General features: G+C 46.5%; 1 protein-coding gene across 1 annotated transcript; it reads left to right on the top strand.

Annotated features, from left to right (window-relative positions):
- Nucleotides 1-141: 141 nt before the first annotated feature.
- On the top strand, nucleotides 142-25,996 carry LOC146045953 (pyrethroid hydrolase Ces2e-like). Its single transcript, XM_083165106.1, has 13 exons — nucleotides 142-356; nucleotides 6,823-7,027; nucleotides 7,751-7,889; nucleotides 8,236-8,369; nucleotides 10,127-10,280; nucleotides 12,311-12,421; nucleotides 13,728-13,823; nucleotides 15,572-15,712; nucleotides 15,790-15,867; nucleotides 21,276-21,423; nucleotides 21,999-22,148; nucleotides 24,303-24,375; nucleotides 25,603-25,996. The coding sequence occupies exons 1-13, from the start codon at nucleotides 293-295 to the stop codon at nucleotides 25,775-25,777; spliced, it is 1,668 nt and encodes a 555-aa protein (XP_083021232.1). The 5' UTR covers nucleotides 142-292; the 3' UTR covers nucleotides 25,778-25,996.
- The last annotated feature ends 1,330 nt before the right edge of the window (nucleotides 25,997-27,326 follow it).

The raw sequence follows: 27,326 nt of genomic DNA, 5'->3' as shown, positions 1-27,326 counted from the left end.
TCAGGCTGACTCTCTCTGGCACATCCATGCGTATATGTCACTCAGCCTTGTTACAATGCCTCTATCCAGGCACAGGCGGAGTCCAGAGTCTAACACCTTGGTCTCTGCACGCCCTGACGTAATATCAGCTACTGGGTGAACCTAGGTGATCCCGCTGTCTGTCCCACACCACCAATGAGACAGTGTTAGTGACAGTGCACTGTGCTTTGCATACTGACACTGCGGGTATTCTGCATTATTGTCCTGGGAAGTGATTGCTCTGCTGTGAGAGGTGCTGTGTATTCCTGTACACATGGGGTCACTGATCAGAGGGATTCTGCTGGTCTGCACCATACAGGCCGTCCATGCTGCAGCAGGTGAGGTGTGCTGTCCGCATGTGTAAATTCTGTTATCCATGTTTTAGTGTTTAGTACAAAACAGGTTACAGCTACAGTATTTGATCTGTGTAGCTTTCCCGCATTGTACATCCAGCTAAAGGCAATGGGCCTAATTCAGATCTGGTCAAAGGACAAATTTGTCTTCAAAATGGGCAAAACCATGCTGCACTGTAGATAGGGCAGATGTAACATGTGCAGAGAGGTTTTGCCCATTATAAGAACAAATGTGTCCGTCGATCCGATCTGAATGAGGCCCAATGTTGCTATTTATTAACAGTTTCTTATACAGCGCAGCATATTCCGTTGCACTTTACAAAAGGAGACAGTGATACAACAAACAGGGTATTTACAGACAATCAAAAGGTAGGAGGGCCCTGCTCGCAAGGTTACAATCTATAGGGAAATAGGCATTGATACATAAGGATAGATACTGTATTCTTTATTGCATTGATTCCACCAGAATGCAAGGTTCTGTGACTGGTTCTGGAACGTGATAAGCTTGCCAGAAGAGATGAGTTTTCAGGGAACGCTTATAGGTTTGGAGACTGGAGGAGAGTCTTGTTGTGCTTGGGAGTGCATTCCACAGAGTGGGTGCAGCCCGAAGAAAGTCCTGCAATCGGGAATGGGAGCGAGTAATGAGTGTGGATGAGAGACGCAGATCTTGGGAGGAGCATAGAGAAGATATGTATGTTGGTGTAGTTTGGTTTATGGCTTTGTGTGTAAGTAAAAGAATTTTGTATTGAATATGGTAGAACACAGGTAACTAATGAAGTAACTGACTGAGTAGCTTTGCAGACGATGAATGCCTTGCTAAGAAGATTAGCCTCGCAGCTGCATTCATGATGGACTGTAGTGGCGAGAGTCTGTATTGGGGAAGGCCAATAAGGAGACTATTGCAATAATCAATGCGTGAGATGATGAGAGCATGGATTAGAGTTTTTGAAGTGTCTTGTGTAAGGTAAGGGCGAATTTTGAATATGTTTTTTAGGTGCATGTGGCATGATTTTCAGACTGATTGAATGTTGGGTACAAAGGAATGTTCAAAGTCAAGGATAACACCTAGGCAGCGAGCTTTACAGGTAGGAGTGATTGTCATATTCTCAACAGCAATAGAGATATCAGGTTGGTAACTACAATTTATTGGCGGAAATATAATTAATTCTGTTTTTGAAATATTAAATTTGAGGTGGCGAGATGACATCCCGGATGAAACAGCAGAAAGGCATTCTGGGGCAGATTTATTAAGCTTGGTGAAGTGATAAAATGTCTGTTTTGTATCACTGGCCAATCAGCTCCTAAGTGTGAAGTTACAGGCTTGGTTTGAAAAATGACAGGTAGGAGATGATTGGCCGGTGATAACACTTTATCACTTCACCAAGCTTAATAAATCTGCCCCTCAGAGACACTGCTCAATATAGATAGGGACATGTCAGGGGAGGATAGGTAGAGCTGAGTATCATCCACATACAGATGATACTGAAATCCATAAGAGCTGATTAGTTTGCTAAGAGATGAGGTATAGATTGAGAAAAGCAGAGGACCTAAAACTGAACCCTGAGGTACTCCAACTGAAAGAGGTAGCGAAGAGGAGGTAGAATAAGAGAAACAAACACTAAAGGAGAGGTTAGATACAGTAGGATGAGAACCAAGAGAGGGCTGTGTCTTTAAGACCTAGGGATTGTAGTGTTTGTATGAGACGTGTGTGGTCAACGCTGTCAAAAGCAGCAGAGAGATCTAGAAGAATTAGTAATGAATAGTGGCCTTTAGACTTAGCAGTGACCAGATCATTCACAACTTTAGTCAGTGTTGTCTCTGTGGAGTGTTGGGCACAAAAGCCTGACTGAAGCCAGTGCAGTAAGTTGTGCAAGTTAAGAAAGTGTGTGAGGCGAGTGTAGGCAAGTCTTTCAAGTAGTTTGGAGGTGCATGGAAGTTGAGATATGGGATGGTAGTTTTGAGAGAGAGCTTGGGTCAGAATTTTTTTTTTTTCAGAATCTGAGTAATAACTGCTTGTTTGAACAATGAAGGAAAGACACCAGTAGAGAAAGAGAGGTGACAGATTTTAGTTAATATACTTATTTGTGAGGGTATAGGGCAGTGGTTCCCAAACATTTGAATCACGGCATCTTAGAGCATCAAAATATTTTCAAGGCACCCCTAGGCCAAATGCTTCTTATCGAGAAATTCAAGAAAAAAAATAATGAAGTGTATTGTGTTTTTGTCACAGTTATCTGGTAAGGGACAGGATTTGCTCCTGTTTGTCCACATATGTTATGATTGGCAGCCACAAGCACTGGTTTACCTGGTACATTGACCATAAATAATATGAATTGATCTTGGTCCACAAACCCAAGGCACCCCTGCAAGTGTCCTGAGGCACCCCAGGGAGCCTAGGCACACAGTTTGGGAACCACTGGTATAGGGTCAAGAGGAGAGGTAGTAGAGTGGGAGGAAGAGAAAAGTGCAGATACTTTGGCTGTAGGATCCACACAAATAGTTAAACACTATACCCAAACAAAGCTAAAACAAATAATTAATGAATGACGCTGAGATGGAGTTTGCCCTGGCACTGATTGCAGGGGCCACACAGGGTTCTCTTATATCTGCACGTCTGTGTCTGGCTTCAGCATTTAAAAGGAAAGTGTCAGCTACAGTACATGATCCATACAGAGACCTGTGCTGAGAGGAAGGCAATGTACGTCACAAATATCATCTTAAATAATGTTATAAAATGCGTCTGATCTTGTGACTGCTTAGTGCACCAAATGCCTATTTTGGCCCTCATTCTAGTGGGCTCCGTCCCCAGAGAATTCGCAACAAGGACCAATGTTATCGCACTGCACATGTGCAGGGCTTCTGCGCAGGCGGCTGTTTAAACATAGGGAAGCGGGCGGGTAGGGGGCGTTCGCATGCGAACCCCCTGCATTTCCTGGGTGTACCCATGCGCCCATGTGGGTGCGCCAAGCAAAACGCTGGGTGTTCCCATTGGAATGCAGGCGGGCACCTGCCTTCCGGGCTTAGTGGATGTCAGCCGCCCGCCCCGTTCTCGGACCCAGATGCCGCAAATCTAGGTTAGTCCAGACTGACTTAGATTTGCCAACAGGGTAAAAATCATTCAGTCGGTGATCATGTACACTGATAAACCAGATGGATTCTGCCATGTAAATGATAGCCGCTTTAAAAACAAATAGGAAAACTCTGTTAGGGGAGTGCAATGTGCACATTACCTGGGGGTTGGGAACGTTTTGTCTACAGCAAGTTGGTTGAAAAGCATTAGTTCGACATGAGTTTAGGTCGACATGTCATTAGGTCGACAAGCATAGGTCGACAGGTCATTATGTCGACATGAGTCTTTTCACTGTTTTTTTACCCGAATTTCGACACACTCGACATGGGCACAGTTTCAAATGCACCGCATCCCCTTGCTTCACATGCAATGCTTCGGGCACGGTGCCTCGCTGCGCTCGGCACACTATTTTATTCTCCCACCACGCCCTAGTAGATGGAAGGGCATGAAATACCGCCTGTTGGCACATGGCTCAAAAAACAATGAAAATCCCCATGTCGACCTTTTGACTGTCGACCTAATAACCTGTTGACCTAATGCTTGTCGACTAACATGCAGTAGACCAAATGACAGTATCCCTTACCTGGAAATAGCAGACTGAGCTCTAAACCCTTGGCAATGAGTATTTAACCCCTGCCAATGAGCATGTAACCCCTGCTAATGAGCATGTAACCCCTGGCAACGAGTATGTAACCCTTGGCGCCAGAAGCTTTTTGGCAGGGGGGCTGCAAAATTTGTAGTAACACCACTGAGAGAAATATTAACTGTATATATCTATCTTTATATAGATATCTCTATTACGCACACATTTACGTGAAACACGGCATAGAGGAGACTATTGGGAATGCAGATATTAGTGCAGGGGTTCCCAATCTTTTTTTAATCATGGCACCCTAGAGTATAAGATTTTTTTTCGCGGCACCCCTAGGTAAAATATTTTAATTAGATTGGATTTATATGCGATTCTTAGGGTCAGTTATGTGGAAAAGGGCAGGAATTGCTTCTGTTTGTACACATTTTATGATTGGCAGCCACCAGCACTGGTTTTGCTTATAAATAATTAACCATTAATAATTTTAGTTGGTCCTGGATTACCAACCCAGGGCACCCCTGCATGTGTCCCGAGGCACCCCAGGGAGACACGGCGCACAGTTTGGGAACCACTGTATTAGTGTATTAGAAGAAAACACATCATTAAGGGGCCCATTCACAGTTTTTGAGGATTATTGTGACATGTAGTAGGATGCGATTTTGTGACTTTTGCAATTTTTGGATATAAAACGGGCAAATTTGCACGTTTGGCAAAATAGGATGAGAATTGTGATTTATTTTACACATTTTGAGGTAAAAAATTGCACGTTTTGTTGTGTGCAAAAAAATTGCACTCATTGAGCTGGTTCTGGTTATAAAATTACGGGGGACAAAAAAGCGTAGGGGTCCCCCGTGTTTTGGAACCAGCACCGGTCTCCAACAGCCAGCGGTGTCATCCACAGCCGGTGACACTTTTTATACAAGGTCCCTCAGCCGTACCATGAGCAGCGTGGTCTGTGGGGGAGTCAGAACCCCCCATTAAAGGGGGGGTCCCCAGTCCAGGGCTGCAGTCTGGTGCTGTCCCCTGCATCCCAGGGCGGTGGAATGCCGGACTGATGCATGTAAATAATAGAAGAAATCTGATTTTTTTTTACAGGAGAACTACAAGACCCAGTATGAGGAGCATTAATGTGCCTGCTAGGCCTTGTAGTTCACCTGTAAAAAAGAATGTGGAAATAATGAGGCAAAACACCCAGAACTGTAAAACTTGAATCTCACCACTTTTACACTTTAATAACACACACATACTCGCCTGTTCCAGAGCTGTCCTCTCTCTGCCACTGCTCACTCGCCACTGACAGCATGTACTATAGCATGGGTCCTCAAACTGCAGCCCTCCAGATGTTGTAAAACTACAAATCCCAGCATGCCTTGCCACAGTGTTAACACTCCCTTATAGCAAAACTGTGGCAAGGCATGCTGGGATTTGTAGTTTCACAACATCTGGAGGGCCGCAGTTTGAGGACCCATGTACTATAGGGAGGAGTCGGAGACCCTGGGAGGCCGGGACAGCACCGGATGGGGGACCCCCTTTCAATTAGGCGGTTCTGACTCCCCCACAGACTCCGTCCAGGGCTGATCACGGTGCTCATGGTACGGCTGGGGAACCTTGTATAAAACGTGTCCCCCTGCTGTGGCATGACACCACTGGCTGTTGGAGCCCCGATGCTGGTTCCAAAATACGGGGGACCACCAGTATTTGGAACCAGGACCAGTCCAAGAGCCTGGGGCTGGTTTCAGAAATATGGGTGACCCCTACGCCCCCCCCCCCCCCCCCCCCATATTTTGGAACCAGGACCGGCTCAATGAGCCCGGGGCTGGTTTGGCCCAGGAGGGGGGACCCCATACCATTTTTCTTTATTATTACCAAAAAAATGCACATTGCCATGTGTAATAAATCACACATTTCCATGACCAGAAATCACATGCGAATTCCATTTCTACCCCTGAAACCGCATTTAATACATTTGCAATTTTGTACAAAAAAAATGCAATTTTGGAACCTTACCAAACATCTCATCCTATTACATATCACCCATTACCTTGATAAATAGAATTTCTTGCTGATGCTATTCGGGCAATAAGAACTAAATTTGTACCAAGATATATTAAAGATCACACCTAGGAACAGGCTCTCCGATAGGTGCCCATCCCAATTATGTGTAAGCTAAAGGGATCACATTTGGGATCACTCTACTTAATGCTGTGGGCCTACTGCACATGCATTGTCTTTGGACAGTGGATGCATAAGTCTCTTACCAGGGAGGGATCTAGGCAATCCCTCTCCTGGTACATTGGGGCAGATGTATTAAGCCTTAACAAGAGATAAATGCAAGGGTGATAAGGAGAGATAAATGCCCAGCCAATCAGCTGTCTGTAACATGACAGCAGGTGATTGGCTGGGCATTTATCTCTCTGTTTCACCCTTGCATTTATGTTTTGTTAAAGCTCAATACATCTGCCCCAATGTATGATATCTAGCCCATAGACTTCAATGGCTAATGCCATTGTCAGTGCAATCAGAAACAGTGAACCCCTGTAATACTTTCAGAACGTGGAAGACTGTGGACACCGTCCATGACAATAGCTGTGGTGCAGGGTGATTAGTAGCCTCTTTGCGTGCTGAACCTCCTGACACTTTTTACTGACAAGTGTTTTACTACAATTAAATATCTGTGTTCCACATGCATTCTCATTTCCCAGCCTACCCTGGTAACGATGGTTCTATCAGTCGTACACAAAAACATCACAGCAAATAAGACTGAAATGCCAAATTCTTGCCACATACAGGAGAAGAAGATCACCGGCCACTTGTGGACACACAGTATGGGAGGCTCCAGGGACGTACGGTGATAGTTAAGCAAACATCTACAGCTGTCCATGCTTTCTATGGGGTCCCCTTTGCGGAACCACCGGTTGGCCCATTACGGTTTCAAAAGCCGGAACCTCCTAAGCCCTGGATCTCTGTAAGAGACGCCTCCAAGCATTCTCCCATGTAAGTTTCCAATTCAACCACTTGTCTCAGACTTGAAGCTTAAGAAAGTAGATTGGACTGTACAGTAGGCCCCGAATGAGCCTGTTTTGTACGTTGATGGACTTTCTAATCAGTTTCTGTCATTACTGCAGAACACTACATTTGCATATGCCAAATCTGATGTTTTTGAAAATATTTTTTATTATCAGCCCTTATTTAAAAGGCACTACATATTTCAGCAGCACTGTATTGATGCAAGATAAGATAGTTTAAACAAAAGGTATAGCAATGACATATATATGAATAGTGGGACACAGGGGAAGGATGAAACAGGAGGGAGGGCCCTGCTCCCTCTAACTTCTGCTCCACGGGAGGTTTCTGTCCTCCCTGAGCTCGCCTTAGGACACCTGCATTACGGTTTGACAGGTAAAACTCCCCACCTGCCACAATTTAAAAAGGATGGAGCAAGGGCTTTGGGGAGATGCTAGTGGTCACAGATATGGGATGGAAGACGGAATCTGGCAGAGGTCAAGGAGACTACATAGAATACAGTGATTTTGAAGGGTTAGTTATTGAGGGAGAGTGATAGGAGAGTGTTCCGCAGGACAGTGTTAGCAGGCATCTTGAAGTTGGAGGTGAGAGATGGTAATCCGTTGGGAGGAAAGGCTTATAGGATAAGACCTGGCCTGTAAACCTCACCAATCTTTTGGCCAAACATGACCTTCACATGCACCTCCTTCCCAGATGTCTGCAAAATCCAAATGCCCTGAAAGGGATGAAAGCTCACTTCAAGGGAGACCTTGAGATCCCTCCAGTATCAGAGGACTGTCTCTATCTCAATATCTACACCCCTGCGGATCGAGAAGAGAATTCAAAGCTTCCGGTAAGTGCTGGTCTGCTGTATTGTAGACCAGGGGTTCATGTCTTCCTCCCACTGCCACTCCCACTGGAGTCACCCCTACCACAATCTCTGTTATTGGCAAGTATCTGACAGCATCGCTGTGACATGGGAAACGTCAACATTATCCAGCTCATGACTTTGCCTATTAGATGCATCTTATATTGGTCGTACTTGGCATATATTAATGATAGTACTAGAGATGTGGGTGAGCCATAAGCATTATGGGGTCCTGTATAACTTATAGATAAATAGGTAACAACAGTGATTGGTAATAGACAAGTCTGTTTCATGTATCTGTGATCAGATGTCTCATCCATGTTGTTCCCAGGTGATGGTCTTCATACACGGAGGTGGATTAATGATGGGAAGTTCCGTTCTGTTTGAGGCATCTGCCCTGAGCGCTTATGAGGGGATGGTGATTGTGGCTATCCAGTATAGATTGGGGTTAATGGGATTCCTCAGGTACCTGATAGGTGCACACGGCACCACTGTATAACCATGAATGTGATATCAGTAATGTCCCTGGTAGCATAGGTGCCGATTCTGTGGGTGCTCAACGGCCCGAGCACCTACGGAAATTTATGAGCACCCACGGACCCAAGTCCCGCTGCAGGGCCGCTGTATTAACTTGCTAATTTGTGGATGCAGCACCCACATCGCTGGACCCGCCGCCTGGGGAACAGTATGCCGGGATGGAGGGAAGAGTGTATTCCGTCCGCAGTAATAGGTGGATGTGAGGCAGGCCAGCCTGTGCGTGCTGTGCACATAGCGCACATTGACTGAGTAGCTCAGCAGCCGCCCTTCTGCCCACCGTCCCAACGCACTCCCCCTCCCTCATTGCCGGCACAGGTACTGTGGGGGCATTTATGTATTTGGCACTGCTACCATAATTTGAATATTGGAGACAACTGTACTACGTAATATAAACTGGTATTATTTTGTGGCCACACCCCTTCCCTATGAAGCCACTCCCCTATATTTTTGGCTTGAGCACCCACCAGCAAAATCATAAATCGGCACCAATGCCTGGTAGGTATGTGTGTGTACAAGGCATACTGATTATGATCATGCAATGTCCCGTGAGGAGGGTATAATGTGTACCTCAGTCTCGGGTACTTAGATCGTTTTTTATAAGTTTTTATTTAAATGTTCTCGGTACTTGTTTCCTAGAACGGCCACAATCGTGAGTGATCGTGGCTCTTAATTAAGGGACACGATCCTCACGATGTGGCCGATTTTTTACAATTTTTTCACTTTGAATGACAGAAATCGGGTCAATCGGTCGGTCGCGACCAATTAAAATCGGCCGCGATGCGACCGACCGATTGACCCGATTTTTCCATAGACTTCAATGTTAAAAAATCTTTTAACATTGAAATCGGGAGGATCGCGTCGGTCTTGTGCCATTATAATGGCACAAGATGAGATGGACTTGATTAAGTCCATCTCACATAGGGTAAAATGATAAAAAAGGTGAAATGGCCCAATATGACCCATTTCACATTTTTTATGTGCCCGCCATGACCCCACGATAGACGTCAACCCGAAGCGTGGCGAGCGCAGCGAGCCCGCGAGGGGCGGCGGTGCGCGTCCTCCGACCTTTTCATTCCCCTACTATCCACTAGGGCGTGGAGTGAGAATAGAATAGTGTGGCGAGCCCGAAGCGTGGCGAGCGCAGCGAGCCCCGCGAGGGGACGCGTATACCTGTGAAGTTAGACGCGTCCCCTCGCGGGGCTCACTGCGCTCGCCACGCTTCGGGCTCGGTGGCTCGCTGCGCTCGACACACTATTCTATTCTCACTCCACGCCCTAGTGGATAGTAGGGGAATGAAAAGGTCGGAGGACGCGCACCGCCGCCCCTCGCGGGCTCGCTGCGCTCGCCACGCTTCGGGTTGACGTCTATCGTGGGGTCTAGCCCACTTAGTAACATTTGGGGGGGCAATTGAAACAAATCTGGTTAAAAAAAAAAAAAATCGGGTGAAAAATCGGTCGGTCGGATCGGTCGCATCGTATGCGACCAAATCGCATGCGATGCGATCGATCCGATTTTTTATCTTACGACCACAACGATCTAAATCGTTGTGGCCGTGCTAGGAAACAAGTACCATGTTCTCTATATACAGGGGCATTGCAAGGGTGCCACTAGAATATCACTAGGAAATATGTGTATGGGAGCATGTTACCAACCAATACTTCTGGGTCTTCCCTCCCTTGTCTCAGCACCGGAGATGAAGCCGCACCTGGTAACTATGGCTTGTTAGACCAAATGGCAGCTCTGCAGTGGGTTCAAGAAAACATAAAGGATTTCAAAGGAGACCCCCAGTCTGTCACCATATTCGGGCAATCGGCAGGGGGAGTCAGTGCCTCTGTTTTGGTGAGTCTGTACACTGTTCATCACTTCTCCTTCAGACTCTCCATTCCATTGGTCTCCTTCCTGCCTCTCTGCCTTCTCACCTGAATCTCCCAGCATTCTCTCAACTGAAACTATGGAGGCGGCCATATTGTCGACTGAACCAATTTTATGCCGTGGTGTGACTTACTAGCACAGGGCATCTTTTCATGCTACTTTTTCCATTAAAGTGTGTATCATTTGCCAAATCATAAAATATAAGTGGTTTTATCTGTATATGAAATGATAACGTACCATTTTGCATGCAGATACAGCCACAGTCACCCAAAAATATAGGCATGCCACATATCATTTTAATCCGTAGAAGCTGATTGTGTGTTCTTATTTAGATAGTGATGCAAATAAGATGCATTTTGGTAAATAGAAGCTGCCCAACGTTAACATAGGACCTGTCAACTCATATCAGGCATCTCCCAGGTGAGGCAAGATGTATAAGGACTCACCTGTAACTATAGGCTAATATAAGTAGAGCTCATTACAAACAATGATCAGTACTTGTTTCCTATCTGGGCGCCCACTAAGTTAATTGCGCACCATGCTATTCTCCGTAGAGAAATCGGATCGCATCGCATCGTACACATACACGATATTGAACGATGCGATGCGATGCGATGCGATCCGATTCGATTTCCCATAGGAAACAATGTTAAATGGCTCAATTTAGCCAAATTATCATTGGAACAATAGTAAATGGGCCAAAAACACCCCTGAACATTGAAATGTCCCCCCAAAAGTAGTTGACGCCACCCCGCCATGAACGTGAACCCGAAGCGTGGCGAGCGCAGCGAGCCCGCGAGGGGCGGCGGTACGCGTCCTCCGACCTTTTCATGCCCTACTATCCACGTCGGCGTGGAGTGAGAATAGAATAGTGTGGCGAGCGCAGCGAGCCACCGAGCCCGAAGCGTGGCGAGCGCAGCGAGCCCCGCGAGGGGACGCGGATACCTTCACAGGTAAACGCGTCCCTTCGCGGGCTTCCCAGGTGTCCGCGTCGCCATGGACACCTGGGAAGCCCGCGAGGGGACGCGTATAACTGTGAAGGTATCCGCGTCCCCTCGCGGGGCTCGCTGCGCTCGCCACGCTTCGGGCTCGGTGGCTCGCTGCGCTCGCCACACTATTCTATTCTCACTCCACGCCCTAGTGGATAGTAGGGCATGAAAAGGTCGGAGGACGCGTACCGCCGCCCCTCGCGGGCTCGCTGCGCTCGCCACGCTTCGGGTTCACGTTGATGGCGGGGTGGCATCAACTACTTTTGGGGAGACATTTCAATGTTCAGGGGTGTTTTTGGCCCATTTACTATTGTTCCTATGAGAATTTGGCTAAATTGAGCCATTTCACATTGTTTCCTATGGGAAATCGAATCGGATCGCATCGCATCGCATCGTTCAATATCGTGTATGTGTACGATGCGATGCGATCCGATTTCATTACGGTGCCGTACGTAGAAAACCTGGGCGCCCAGATAGGAAACAAGTACCCAATGATCTATGTTTAGGCATTATAAATGTGAGCATATTAAGGTAAATGCGCTAGAGCAGCGGTTCTCAAACTGTGGGTCCTGACCCCAAAGTGGGTCCCCACCTGCTTAGCATGGGGTCACGACTCCATGTTGGTGACCATCAGACTGATGACTTCTCTAATCTCAGTCAGTGATTCAAAGAGTCTGAAAAATCTGTTGAATTGTCTGTTATATCAGACTCCTCACATCACTGTGTGCCTCCACAATGCTGCCATGTATGTGCTGTCTGCTGACTACATATGTGATGTGATGGGTTATGGTATATCATACTCCTCACATCACTGTGTGCCTCCACAATGCTGCCATGTCTGTGCTGTCTGCTGACTACATATGTGATGTGATGACCTTCTGCATCAACTTGCTAAGGGTCCCGTAAATATTTTTATTGTCTGATGGGGTCCCAGAGTTTTGAGGATCCCTGCGCTAGAGGTGCGCAAATTATTACTTTTAATCCTGCCAAAATGAATTATATTTCTAGATGTTATCGCCTTTAGCCAAGAGTCTGTTCCACAGAATCATCGCGGAGAGCGGAGTGGCCTTGCTTCCCGGCCTCGTCAGTAGTAAATCTGAAGATGTTTTTAATAAAAATGTGAGTAATCTTTTATTGCAAACATCACATTAAAACCACAATGACGTGTAGCGTCCGACAGGGGTAAAAAGTGCCCATCAGGGGAATGTGATAGTAGGGGCCCATATTTAGAGGTGTGGCTAGTCTCCAGAGGGGGTGTGGCCAGCTTTCACAGAGGCTTGGCTATCCAATATAGAGTGCATGGTCTATCCTTAGGGGAGAGAGTGGACCCCTATAGATTTAGGCCTGTCAGGGGTTTCCTTTGTACCCCTGTGGGCCAGTCAAACTCTGATGCCTAAATGGGTACTTTAAATCTCTCCTCTCCGGGACAATCCCAGAGAGTAGATACTGCTTGTTCTTACGGAAGAGTAGGCACGTATGCCCCGATGACATGAAGAAATAATGCCTAGAAAAGTGTAGACACAACTGGATTTGGAATTTCAAACCATGGCCTACAGTAGTTTTTGAACAATCAGATTGGCTTTTTTATTAGATTTGATTATTTGTCAAATTTTCTTGCTACATTTTCATTAAGGAAAAATGGGGGGAAAAAAAAAATTCTCCCTTGAATATCAACCCGTTTCCAATTGTACATTTTCATTAAAACAGCAAAAGCAAAAAAACAAACAAACAAAAAAAAACAGGTTTTGTGGTTTATCGTGCAATAAACCACAGCATCTTTAAATGGTTTATCTTATACTAAACCACAACATCTTTAAATGCCATCAGTAGTCTTGGATTGAAAGAGCAGACGGTGAAACGCGTCTCGCATGTTAGTTGCATGTGTCCTTAACATGCCCTTTAATCTAACAGCAAATGCCAATGCATTGTAATATTTACTGTATACAACAATAACGGACAAGAAGTGAGTGCAACTGTATCCGTGGTGAGTCCGAGATATCTGCCAGCAGAAAGAACAATGGAAGCTTCATTGTACATCCCAACAATAATCTTTCTAGGATGATGTGTTGTATGCCAGCAAACCATAAATGCATCGCCAACATTTATAGTTAGTGACCACAAATGTAGATCAAGACCGATTGAACAGTTCCATGGACTACAAAACATTGTTCTAGACTAGAAGAAAGATTGGAACATTGGGGCAGATGTATTAAACCTGGAGAAGTCATAAAGTGGAAGGGGATAATGCATCAGCCCCTAAGTTGCAGGCTGGGTTTTAAAATTGACAGGAGCTGATTGGCTGCTGTGTTATCTTCCACTTTCTCACTTCAGCAGGGTTAATACATCCGCCCCATTGTTTTTATTACTTATTTGAATGTTTATACAGAGGATCCTAAAGTTCCTTATCTGCATTTCCCCTCTACAGGCGGTTGCTAATAGCTCCGGCTGCCATCCCAACACCATGGTAGAATGTTTAAAGAAGAAAACCGCAGAGGAGATTCTGGCGATATCAATGGCCACGGTAAGATTTTTTGGTACTCTTTACCTAGAAGGGTGCCCATCGCGGCTATCGCGGGCATCGCATGTACCAAAAAATCGCATGCGATGCGACCGACGCGATTACCGCGATTTCCCATAGGGAACAATGTTAAATGTCCCAATTGACCCGATTTTCCATAGGGAACAATGTTAAAAGGCCCACAGAGGCCAAATAGGCACCCTGAAGTGTGAAATGGCCCCCCCAATTGTTAACGCCACCCCACGATCAACGTCAACCCGAAGCAGGGCGAGCAAGGGGACGCGGACACCTGTGAAGCCCGCGAGGGGACGCGTATACCTGTGAAGGTGTCCGCGTCCGCTCGCCACGCTTCGGGCTCAGTGGCTCGCTGCGCTCGCCACACTTTCTATTCTCAACTCCACGCCGACGTGGATAGTGGGGGTATGAAAAGGTCGGAGGACGCGTACCGCCGCCCCTCGCGGGCTCGCTGCGCTCGCCACGCTTCGGGTTGACGTTGATCGTGGGGTGGCGTTAACAATTGGGGGGCTCATTTCACACTTCAGGGTGCCTATTTGGCCTCTGTGGGCCATTTAACATTGTTCCCTATGGAAAATCGGGTCAATTGTGCCATTTAACATTGTTCCCTATGGGAAATCGCGATTTTTTTTTCCTTACGATGCCCACGATCAAAATCGTGGGCGCCCTTCTAAGTAAAGAGTACCGATTTTTTCTGTCCATTTCGGGGGAATAAGTAGAATTTATGGGTGAATTTTGGTTTATATTTCTAACAGCAAGATGTATTATAATAAATGACAGAGGTTCTCATTCATTATAATACATCCGGCTATGATTATAAGTACGCTGCTCATCGCTGGGAAACTATATTCATGGGTTACGATGGATGGAAGCAGTGGCAGCTCCAAATAAGAGAGCCACCAACTGCATACCTCCCAACATGACCCTCTCCAGGAGGGACACATTGCTCTGTTTCTGGACTTCTTCCTTAATGTATGATTGCCATCACTCGTGGTGAAACGCCTTTCTTTGCCAATTAGCCTGTTTAAAACAGGTGATGGTAATCAGATATTAAGAGAGAAGTCCAGGAACAGAGCGTTGTGTCCCTCCTGGAGAGGGTCATGTTGGGAGGTATGCAACTGCCATTGAGTCAGTTTGAAATGGCAGTTGGTGGCACTTGCTCTGCCTCCCCTATTTGAATTTCATGTTTTGACTCATAGCATTGATGGAAATAATGGGATTATGACCAATGGTGGACTGGGGCAGATATAAGGATACACAGACAGATGAATGAGTAGATCATAGAGATCAACTATGCAGACAGATCTTTGGCATGTTGGCCTTTTGTCTGTGTCGACCTTGTACCCATCGACCAGAACGTATGTATATATATATATATATATATATATATATATATATATATATATATATATATATATATTGTCTGTAGTTCTGGCACTCGGTAGACACAAATGGTACTTTCTCTGTTACCTTCCCCCAATACGGGACGCCATAAGCAATGGCTCCCACACATGCAAGCTGATGGACGGCGGCACTCAGCAATAACGACACATACACATTTTCGTCAGGGCAACGAAAATGCCCTGACGAAAATGTTCTGACATTGAAACGTTGGCAGACACTGGCATGTGTATGTGTCGTTATTTCTGAATGCCGCCATCCATCAGCTTGCATATATATATATTATATATATATCTATTGCACAGTGAAGGTAACTATCATTTATTTCCACACAGCCGATACCTGCCTTTCCCATCAGTGTGGATGGCGTAGTTTTACCCAAACCGGTGGAAGAGATGATGGCGGCATACGGAGGCAGCGCTGTTCCCTTTATGGTTGGGGTGAATAACCACGAATTTGGTTGGGTGCTTCTAAGGGTAAGACACTTGTGTGTGCATTTCCTACTGGTCCTATAGTGGGAAGAAGGGGAATTAACTGATCCTGTCTGTTCTAGACCTTGAATCTGACCGGAATAGCTGACGGGATGGATAAGGAGAGCGTTGTGACAATCCTGCGCCGGTTTCCTCCACTAGTAAGAGGCTCTCTTTTAATCCAAAAATATTATATTATAGAGGGGAAGGTGGGGGGGATAGGATGCGCACATCATGGAAGTAGCACTATAGGATTTTGCAGGCATGGTAGATTTTGTTGACAGTCATCCGTCAACTCCAGCATTGTCTTCTGGGTCTGATGATGACATCATTATACCTTAAGGTGGATCCTTTGATGCTTACGTCACATTAATTTTAACCCCTAGTCCTCCACCTAGTTCCCAACCCTAACCCTCCCTATAGTTTTATCCTAACTTTTATCTTAACCCTCCCCCTATTGTCTAACTCTCACCATCCCCTCTCATAGCCTATCCCTCCTCCAGTAGTCTAACCCTCCCCTTAGTGCCTAACTCTCCCCTTCCCCTAGTGCTTAACCCTCCCTCCCATAGCCTAACCCTCCCCTTCTGTAGCTTACTCCCCTCCCCCTAGTGCTCAACTCTGCCCTCTTGTGGCCTAGCCCTCCCCTCAGATAGCCTAACCCTTGCCTCCAGTAGCCTTATTATCCCCTAGTGCCTAACTCTCCACTCCCCCTAGTGCATAACTCTCCCCTCTGCCTAGTGCCTTATTCACCCCATCCCCTAGTGCCTAACTCTCCCTTCCCCCTAGTGCCTAACTCTCCCCTCTGCCTAGTGCCTTATTCACCCCATCCCCTAGTGCATAACTCTCCCTTCCCCCTAGTGCCTAACTCTCCCCTCTGCCTAGTGCCTTATTCACCCCATCCCCTAGTGCCTAACTCTCCCTTCCCCCATTGCCTAACTCTCCCTTTCCCCTAGTCCCTAACTCTCTCTTCCCCTTAGTGCCTAACTCTCCCCTCCCCTAGTGCCTAATTCTCCCCTCCCCCAGTGCCTAACTCTCCCTTCCCCAGTGCCTAACTCTCCCCATCCCATAGTGCCTAACTCTCCCCTCCCCATAGTGCCTAACTCTCCCCTTCCCCTAGTGCCTAACTCTCCCCTCCCCTAGTGCCTAACTCTCCCTTCCCCCAGTGCCCAACTCTCCTCTCCCACTAGTGCCTAACTTTTTTGGTTTAAGGCACCCTTTGGGTCTCCATGATTTCATCAAGGCACCCCTAAGCCGGGATTGGCAGTGTACACAGGCACGGCACACCCGGGCTGGCTTCAGGCAGCTGCGCGCTCACACAGTGCGTCCATGTCATTGTCCTCGGCTCTCAGCAGAGCTGTTCCGCGGCATCATCACTGTGTGACTCCCTCTGTCATGGCCGCTGCCGGGGCGGACAAACACTGACACGGGCAAACGGCGGTATGGGCCTGTTGACCCTAATTTTGCCGCCCTTAATAGGTGCCCCACGGGCTGAGTGGCAAATCCGGCCCTGTCTATCACACTGACCTAATCCCTCACCATGCAGCCTGAGTATTATAACACTGACGCAATCCCTCAATGTGTAGCCTGCACTCTATTACACTGACATATTCAGTACCCAGTACCTCTGTTTAAATGTCCAGCGTATACACAGGATGGTCCAAAGTTTTAAAAACAATTGTGCAAATCCAGAAAGCCAGCCAACGCGTTTCGATGTCAAATCTTTTTCAAGGCTTGACTCACCAACATCTTTAAACTTATCCGGAGAGTTTTCTGGTGTACATCTAGCGTGAGTCCCATGTAACATCTATCACCCACCTGTAAATATATCTCCAGTGTACCCATGGTCAGATTCCTTTTTTATTATGTTTTGGCAATAAATAAATTTTTTCAAGATAAAGAAACCCAGATGTGTTTTGAAAATTCCTGCCAATTGTGAGTTATTGGTACGCTTGCTTTTATAAAGAAACCATTACATGTACTGTAACACCTTGCTTTTGTGAGTGAAAACGTACGCCTAACTTTATGCTATTGGACACCAGGGTGGTTCTGGTGAAGGCTATATTACCACCAAAAAAGATACCTTTACAAAATTGAATAACACACTCCTTTTGTGAGTGTGGTACGTCCCTCTTCTATTCCCCCTGTATATTTGAAAACGAAAGATACAGCTCTACACATTGTGTTTTTTCTTTTCTCTTTATTTTGCATATCGACCTATGAGAACGGGAGAAATGAAGAAAATCCACACAGACAGCGCTTGAATATATCCTTACCCCCTTTTTTTGTATATCATTGTCTCACTTGTTTTGGTTGAACAAGTTTTTTGGTTATATTGAGCTGCTCTTCTGTTTTTCCTGCGCCTTGGAAACCTCCAGTATTATATATTATATATTACACTGACATGCTCCCTCACCATGTGACCTGTGCTCTATCACCCCTGCCCCTCAGCCTGCGCTCTATCACAATAAAGCTCTCCCTTACCCCTCAGCCTGCGCTCTATCGCACTGACGCACTCCCTCACCGTGCAGCCTGTGCTCTATCACACTACTGCGCTCTCTCACCCCATGGCTTGCTATTACACTGCCGCAATCCCTCACCACATAGGGCGGTATTCAATGAGGCTGATTCGCCATGTTTTTATGGCGATTTTTTGACTAAAACGGTGAATCACCCTATTCAATGACCAGATGGCGAATACATTTCAAGGTTTTTTTCGCCATGATTCACCGAGTAGCAATCGCTATCTTTTTATGGTGAAGTGGAATGTGAACTTTTAAAATAAAGTGTTTTGTTTTTTTGGTGTCAAAAAATTAGGAATTTTATTCTGAGGAGGGGCATGCTATTTTTATTCATGTGCTGTAAGCACATGAATATATATTTAATAAAAAATATATATATATATATATATTTTTGTTTTTTACACAGACCAGCCAGCAAGGGTCGGGAGCCGAGCCGCTCATTAGATATTCATATATTCACTGCACCCGATCATTACATATGCATGATCTGGTGTAGTGAATATACCCGTCCCCTGCTGGCACCCCCGTGGGCCAGCCTGTGCTGCCTGGCTCCCGGGGAGCTCACCTCCCCCCCACAAACGTTCTGGGGCAGGTAGGGAGACTTCCATCTCCCTGCCTGCCGCCGTCCTCGGGCTCCCGTCCTCGGGAGTTAAAATTGGCCGGTCAGGGGCAGCGAGCCCCTGACTCGTTGAGTACTGGAGCCGGCGAGGCTCCGGAATGCGGCGAGCAGTGGCGAATGTGCAGCGAATCCTAAACAGGATTCGCTGCACATCGCCAAAATGCTCATTGAATACTGCCCATAGTCTGCGCTCTATCACACTGCCGCAATCCATCACCATGTGACCTGTGCTCTATCACACTGACGCTCTCCCTCAGCGTGCTGCTTTGGGCAACCTCAGATCGGCAGGCACTAGTTGTCTGTCCCTTTTGATGCCCCTTGTCGCTGGGAATGCAAGCCCCCCTTCCTCCTACTCCATTCACCCGATAACCAGCCCTCTCCCCCCTGCCACCAGCTGATTACACTCACATCTGCCCGCCCATTGATCTGTCCTTAGCGCATCGCATCCAGCACACACAATACACAGACTGGCTCTCCACTGAGAAACGTGGCTGGCTGCCAGCAGGGTGCCTCATTAGTCACGTCAGCCGCGGCTCCCCTGTGACAGTGCTGCGGCACCCCAGGGAGCTGCGGCGCACAGTTTGGAAACCACTGCACTAGTGCATAACTCTCCCTTCCCCTACTCTGTCTTCCCCCAGTGCCTAATTCTGCCTTCCCCCAGTGCCTAATTCTTCCCTCCCCTAATGCCTAACTCTCCCCTCCCCCTTGTGTCTAACTCTCCTTTCCCGCAGTGCCTAACTCTCCCTTCCCCCTAGTGTCTAGCTCTCTCCTCTCCCTAGTGCCTAACCCTCCCCTCCACCTAGTGCTTAATTCTCACCTCCCCATAGTGCCTAACTCTCCACTCCCCCTAGTGCCTAAATCTCCCCTCTGCCTGGTGCCTTATTCACCCCTCACCCTAATGCCTAACTCTCCCTTCCCCCATTGCCTAACTCTCCCTTCCCCCTAGTCCCTAACTCTCCCTTCCCCCATTGCCTAACTCTCCCTTCCCCCTAGTCCCTAACTCTCCCTTCCCCTTAGTGCCTAATTCTCCCTTCCCCTAGTGCCTAACTCTCCCTTCCCCCTCAGGGGCAAACGCAGGATTTTCAGAAGGGGGTTTCCAGAGAGGGGTGGAGCAAAGCACGGAGATGGACACTTAGGTGACCCAGTATATGCCGGGTCAATTAAAGTATTATAGATAGACCAAATGTATATAAATAATAATAATTATATATATATATATTGCATAACAGCAGTGTAGACCCCTGGGCATAGCAATGTATTGGGGTCCCTACCGATCCTCCAGCGGTAGGGGTGGGGGAAGCTTTGATGGCGGGTGGTAGGGGTTATCATATCAACCGCTCAGCATGTAGGGCTCAGTAATTTCCACTAATTACCCCTTTACTGCACAGATGGTGGGAGATGGGGTGGGAGAAGGGGGCATTGGGCTGAATGAAGGGGCTCTGATACATAACTTACAGGGTGGTAGAGGATGTTTAATATGCAGAGGATCGGTGTATAGTGGAGTGGGCTTATTATTCATCATTTTCTGGTGGGAGGACAACTTGCTTGACTGCAGATATCTCCAGTTCCCGGAACTAGATTTCTTGCCTAAATCTCCCCTCCCCCTAATGCGCTACACTGACTGGTTATCCATATCGACAGGTGTGAACATCAGCAACAACAACAAAAAGGTTTAACTCATGTCGACCTTTCCAAGAGTCAAATTTTTCCTGTTGACATCATTCTTTGTCAGTCCTTTTGTCAATGTTCAAAAAAAATTCACGTGTCCCTTTGCTTTTGGGGTCAAACTATTGCCCGTCCCCCTAGACACTGTCAATCCTTTGATGTCAACATTATGAACAAATTGAATGTTCTCAATGTCGACATTTCAACAATGTCGGCATCATAACTGTCAACAATGTGTTGATATTATGAATGTTGACACCATGACTACATCCTTTTGTTGGCCGGACCACACATACCCAGGGCAGCCTATAGGAATGCTGGGCCACGGTAAAATTTTGGGGGAGTGGCCTAAGTGTGGGCGGTGTGGCCACCTCCTGCGCAAGGCCACACCCCCAAAATGTTTAGAGGGCGGCAAAAGAAAACTCTAAAAATTCTAAACTCAGCAGCAGCACACACCTACAGCATGTGCTGTGCTTACACTGACACGCTGTCAGTGAGACGCTCATGCTGAGCCTGCTGTCAGCACAGCACATGCTGTAGAAGTGTGTGCAGTTGTTGCTGCCCGGGAGAGACGGAGGGGGAAGGGAGGGGTCGGACCAGAGCCCCTCCATCAAAGCAGGCCCAGGTAATTAGTACCCGCAACCCCCCCCCTCTCGGCTGCCCTGCACATACCTCCAGTAAAAGTATGCTAACTTTTGTGGATTGCATACTGGAAGTTGATTGGTTCCTGAGCAGGTTCTGAGTGATGTCATTGTCCATTTTGCAGCGTCTTAATTTGAACCTTACCTCGCTGGTGATGGAGGAATACTTTGGTGACACAAATGACCCTCATGAAATACGAGACCAGTTTGTGGATTTGTTTGGTGATTTGGTGGTTGTTATACCAGCCCTGAAGACTGCAAAATATCACCGAGGTACTGAACAAGGCTCAGTATAAGCTTGGGGAGGAGGTTACTATGGTAAATGAGAATCAGCACTGGATGATCTGGGGCAGAAGAAATGTACATTTACAGTGTTAAGGGCCCCATACATCAGCAATTAATTGTGACAATTTTCAGATATGGAGATGATTGCCACAATTAATTTTAGATATGTGGGCTCCCCCTTTTGGCAATCCCAATCAAAATCACCAATCAATTGCTTCATCAGGTTTTTAAACATGTTTAATAATCTGGTATTATCTGTAGATCTTTTTTATATGTGTGGGCATTCCCAATTCGTCTTCTTCATCTATTTACATTATGAACAGCAATCAATTGGGCAATTTCCAGATATGAAGATGCAATCTTTAGATGGAAAAATCTGCCAATCACTGAAATAAATCTGTAATGTGTGGGCAAAGTCAGATAGATTGTAAAATCCATTTATCTGGCCAAAAAATCCCTGTATCTGGAAATCCATAAATTGTGATTGCTGATGTATGGGGCCCAATATACTATACTGATACTCCATATTCTATCTATCTCTTATACCTTTTATTATATGCTAGATGCCGGGCATCCTGTGTTCCTCTATGAATTCCAGCATCGGCCCTCATTATACCATGATACAAAGCCACACTTTGTGAAAGCGGACCATGGCGATGAGCTGATCTTTGTGAGCGGCGCTCCATTCTCAAATGGAGAACATGTATACAAAAGTAAGTCATTATGGGGCAGATGTATTAAGCCTTAACAAGAGATAAATGCAAGGGTGATAAGGAGAGATAAACGTCCAGCCAATCAGCTCCTTACTGACTTTTTTCAAACACAGCCTGTAACATGGCAGTTAGCAGGTGATTGGCTGGACGTTTATCTCTCCTTATCTCCCTTACATTTATCTCTTGTTAAGGCATACCTCCAAACTTCTCTATTGAAGAAATAGGGACACGCCCGAAAAGGGGCGGGGCATATGCAAATGAGAGCGTGGCTTATGCTAATTAGCCGCGACCTCATTTTCATACGAGAATAGACGCTGTGCGCATGCGCACAGCGTCTATTGTATTAGAATGGGGGGTCTCCCTACTGCCACCCCCCGCAGCGGGACAATGCCTGCCGCGGGTGGGACAGCGGGACAGGACCCGAAAATCAGGACTGTCCCGCTGTAATCATGACAGTTGGGAGGTATGGTTAAGGCTTAATACATCTGCCCCTTAATGTAACACCCTTCCTCATTGGTGAGTTTTGTGTAAGGTCATGACGTTTATTCTAGTGAATGTACTGTGTTAAAAGCTATTCTTCTGTTACTCCTACACAGCGTGTGCACACACACACTCACACACACAAACAAACACACACACACACCTATCTTTTTTTGCATACCCTCCAACTGTACCGATTTAACCGGTACAGTACCATTTTTTAATGGTCTGTACCGGCTAAATCTAACTGTACCGGATGTACCGATTTTTGAGGTGGCTCCTGCGACTCTGGGAATTGTAGTCTTCATCTGTTACACTGCCAGCTGCTCTTTGTGTAGTATGAGTGGCCTAGACTACATTTCCCAGATTGCACTGCAGGGGGACTCAGCGGGGCGGCCATCCTCTCCTTGCTTAGCGATTTGTCCTCGGAACCGCTGCACCTCCTCTCCGTTCCCAGGGGAGTGCAAAGCCAGTGCACACCTGACAGAGCACAGGAGCGCCGCCGATACAGTATTTGAGCTGATGGGCGGCTAAGGACGAGGAGGCCTCGGGGGGAACAGAAAGCAAGTGAGTGCTGCTGACATGATACCTGGGGCCCCGGGTATATGATCTTAATTGACGCCAATACACATTCGGAAAGGTAATTTGGCCACACACCCTTTTCCCGCTGACCACGCCCATTTGGCCACGCCCCCTTCCCGAATGTGCACCGATTTCTTCCCTCCAGATGTTGGAGGGTATGTATTTGCATAGGGACAAAGAAACACATTCTGCACATGTGCAATATTTACCGTAAGTATATATTAATACATATTACTAGAAGTTACAGAATAATATTTTGTCTCAAGAGGGCAGTGGTACACTACGTAAGATAATATGATTTAATGAGGCATACCATTAATCACTTTGTTATCAAGGAAATGTCAGGTGCAATAAAAGGCCTCAAATTCCTCCTTATGTCTTATCTTACTGGATCATTGGTGGAACTTCGGGAGGCCATGGAGTCATTTGCAGCCAGGCTCCTGGCCTACAGGGGCACTGACTCGATTGCCCCTCCCCTGCTTACGCTGGGTCCCTTTTGGCTCTCCTCCCTGCCGGGGCTCCCCCCACCCCCGGCTGGTCGTCCACATGTAGCGCGCCCGACTCTCCCCTGCTAGGTCAGATCTCCCCCTCTAACAAAATTAACCCTAGAACCATACCTACCAACATTGGACTGTGACGAAAAGGGACACTTTGCATGCCAAAGGCCTGAAATGTTGGTTGTGTGGCCTAGTGGCAAGGGTAGTGGTCTATTCCTGCAAGGCCACTTTTTCACAGCTGTGGGGGCATGTCAAGCGGCTCTGTGAGATGCTGCCTATGTCCCCAGCCCCTCAGACTCTGTGCGCTTGAGGGACGTTCCCACGAAAAGTGGGACAGTTTGGAGGTACCGTATGTAGAATGAATGTGGTAGGGACATATAGATTGTAAGCTCCACTGGAGCAGGGACTGATGTGTATGTTCAAATATTCTCTCTGTAAAGCGCTGCGGAATATGTGTGCGCTATACTGGTATATATATATATAACTGGTAATAAATACAAATAAGTTATTATTTATTTACTGTTTCCTATATTCCCTTTATGAAATGAAGACTTCCACAAATTCATGCTTCTCACACCCCTGCTTCTCTCCCAAGGTGTGTTCACAGAGGAAGAAGAGGAATTAAGCAGAACAATGATGAAATACTGGGCTAACTTTGCACGATATGGGTAAGGAACCAGCAACCTCTCCACTGGGCTATGTCTAATATTGGACCTTATTCAGGCTGCTAATTTTCTGAGCCCTACGACCAGGTATAGACCACCTCACCAGAGTGAAATCCGGCTCTGTGTAAGCCTTAGCACGGCTTGCTTGCTTACGCTCACAACCAAATTATTTCCCCAGTGTGTGCAGTCTGTGCGTAGCCCAGGACTAACTTTGCGGCTGCGATAGAAACAGTAGGACGGGGCCAGAAATGACGTTACATGACCTCCCCTAAAACGTGTTGGCACGCCTGCGTTTTCCATGACACTCTCAGAAAACAGTCAGTTACCAACCCAAATGCCGGGTTTTAGTCAATCTCCTTGGGAATGGCAATTGATTATCGCAAGTCTGCCTTGCCCATGCGTACTACAGAGGCAAAATAGAAGTTGGTGCCCCCCAGTGGATCCGGCTTGCACATGTGCTGATGTCCCAGTGACTCATCAATGGCACATCTGGGGAAAATAAAGATTCCTTATTGCAGTTAATTGTGGCTATTAGGAATTTTTTTTTGTTTTGTTTTCCGGGTAATGGTTGCAAATGATAATTAATAGAGCTTTAAAGTTTTTTTTGTGGGTGGGGGTTGTGGAGGGTGTGCGGTGGCGGGCCGGGTGATTTGCCCAAGGGAATTCCCAGCATTTCATGGGCGTTCCCATGACAATACTGAGCGTAACCATGCAAATCACCTGATGATGCGGGGGGGGGGGGGAGCTGACATCACCGGATGTCAGCTGCCCACCCACTTCCTCCCGAAGGCGCACGCAGATCTAAGTGACCTGAGAATGATGGGAGTGGTTCCCTCTAGTCTGCGAATGGATGTTTATGTTAAACATCCTACGCAGCCAGTGTGGGCAATCCCGCGCTGCGAGTGGGGGGTGGGCGGCCCTGCATATGCCGGGCAGGGTTTGGTGGAATCACAAGGCTGCGAATACGCAGCCTTGCGAGTCAACCAGAATATCCCCATTATCTCTCACAATTCTATCTCTCCCCATGCTTTGATAACTCCCCTATAGTTTTATTTATTGTAATAATTCTAGTCTCCTTTCAGTAATACACAACAGCAGAGCTGTAGCTCACTATATAAAAACTTTGATCCGTTATATCACATTTTCAAGGGTTTTTTTGATAGGTGGACACTAGACTGACTGTATACTTAGTTACAATGCAACATTCGCTGATAAACTCACCACCCGCAGGAACCCCAATGGGCCTGACCTGGTACAATGGCCGGCATATGGCAGAGATGAAGGGTACCTTGCAATTGGCCTAGAACAGAAAGCAGCTACGGGGCTAAAGAGGAACAGGCTGAGATTCTGGACAGAGACCCTCCCTAAGATGTCAGAGGAACAAGGAGTTCGCACAGAGTTGTAGGTTTGTGCAACCTGGGACCTCGTCCGCTGCTGTGGGACTACAAGTGCTATAGCTGTTGGGGGGACACCGGTAACCTGCATCGCATATAATTAGATATGGAATCGTTATGGATTCAAATATTTGTTTAATTCAGTCACTTATTAAATGCTTCCCATTGCATTGTAACATTTTTTTAACATTAAATATGATTAAAATAGTAATAAAAAAGTATATATACGACTTTCTCCTGTATGACCTGTAGGTGTCGCTGCTGTTTGTAAGGAGGCATATTGGAGACTGGATTATCAGGCCCCTAATAATACCCCTTGCTGGTGGGTACCAGGGAAATGCTCTTGCCGCATTTCAAATGAACTTCTATTGCCACAAGTGCATGTAATAGATCTGTGTATTTATATATATATATATATTATCTAAGGAAATGTTGATCCTGAGTAATTCATCTTAGAGATGATGAGGTTGTACGTATTGGTAAAAGGCCTCCATGGGTGTCGGAATTGCTTCAGACTTCAGAGAACTCAGAAAAATGGTAAAGGGCGAAGTCCAGGACACATTATGCTTCATCCTGGACGGCTGCTAGATAATGTCTTAGGAAGCACAGCAGTTCAAGACCGCTCTCATAGTATGTCTGTAGATGACCCTAAGATGGACCCAGGGTCTCATATCAACCAGATGAACAATCGCTTGGATCGCATCCGATATATATTGGCCGATATCGCATCCGATATATCGGCCAATATCACATCCGATATATCGGGTGCCGTGAAACTAGGGCTGTGAAGTCGGAGTTGGAGTCGGAGTCAAGGAGTCGGAGCAAATTTCGAGTACCTGGGGGTCGGAGTCGGCAAACAATGCACTGACTCCAACTCCGACTCCGAAAATTATAATTAATGACTTCTCTACTGTAAGAATAAAGACCAATGCATGCAGTGCCTCACGTAACCGCAAAACGAACACGTTAAGTGACCGTGAAAAAGCATGCTTTTCATGTGCTTCCCTATATGGCACGCAACGCACAATTCGGAGCACCAATACTTATAAATGTATTCTCCCTTGTAGTTTATAACTTATTTCCAACGTTCAATAAGGTTTTCAATACCTCGAAAAATTCATTCAACCAAGCTCTCCCACCATACGCACAACATTTTTTTACGCGGATGAAGATCTTGTTTCATGCGCGGGGTCGTTTGTTTACCTTGGCTAAGTCATTCCTTACGCTGGTTCATATTGATGTACAGGCACCATTTTTCGTCGCCAGTAACGATTTCGTCACCAGTAAGAAATCGTTCCTTGTGTCCGTGAATTGAACGGTGACGAGCAAGCAAACCAGCAGACAAACATTGTGTTTGTCCTTTGCTTGAACTGTTCAATACAGTAGACTGTTGGCTTCCCAGCCTCTAGTTTCTGTAGTAATAATATGTACAGTATGTTGCCTTTCTTTCCTTCAAGGAATGTATCAAATACATTTGCATATTAATACAGAGGAGTCGGAGTCGAGGTCAGCCGTATGAGGAGTTGGAGTCGGGGTCGGAGTCGGACCATTTATCTACCG

Source organism: Crinia signifera, chromosome 11, assembly GCF_055691185.1.
Source record: "Crinia signifera chromosome 11, ASM5569118v1, whole genome shotgun sequence".
NCBI classification, from domain to species: Eukaryota; Metazoa; Chordata; class Amphibia; order Anura; family Myobatrachidae; genus Crinia; species Crinia signifera.
This window is presented reverse-complemented; position numbering and strand designations above follow the sequence as displayed.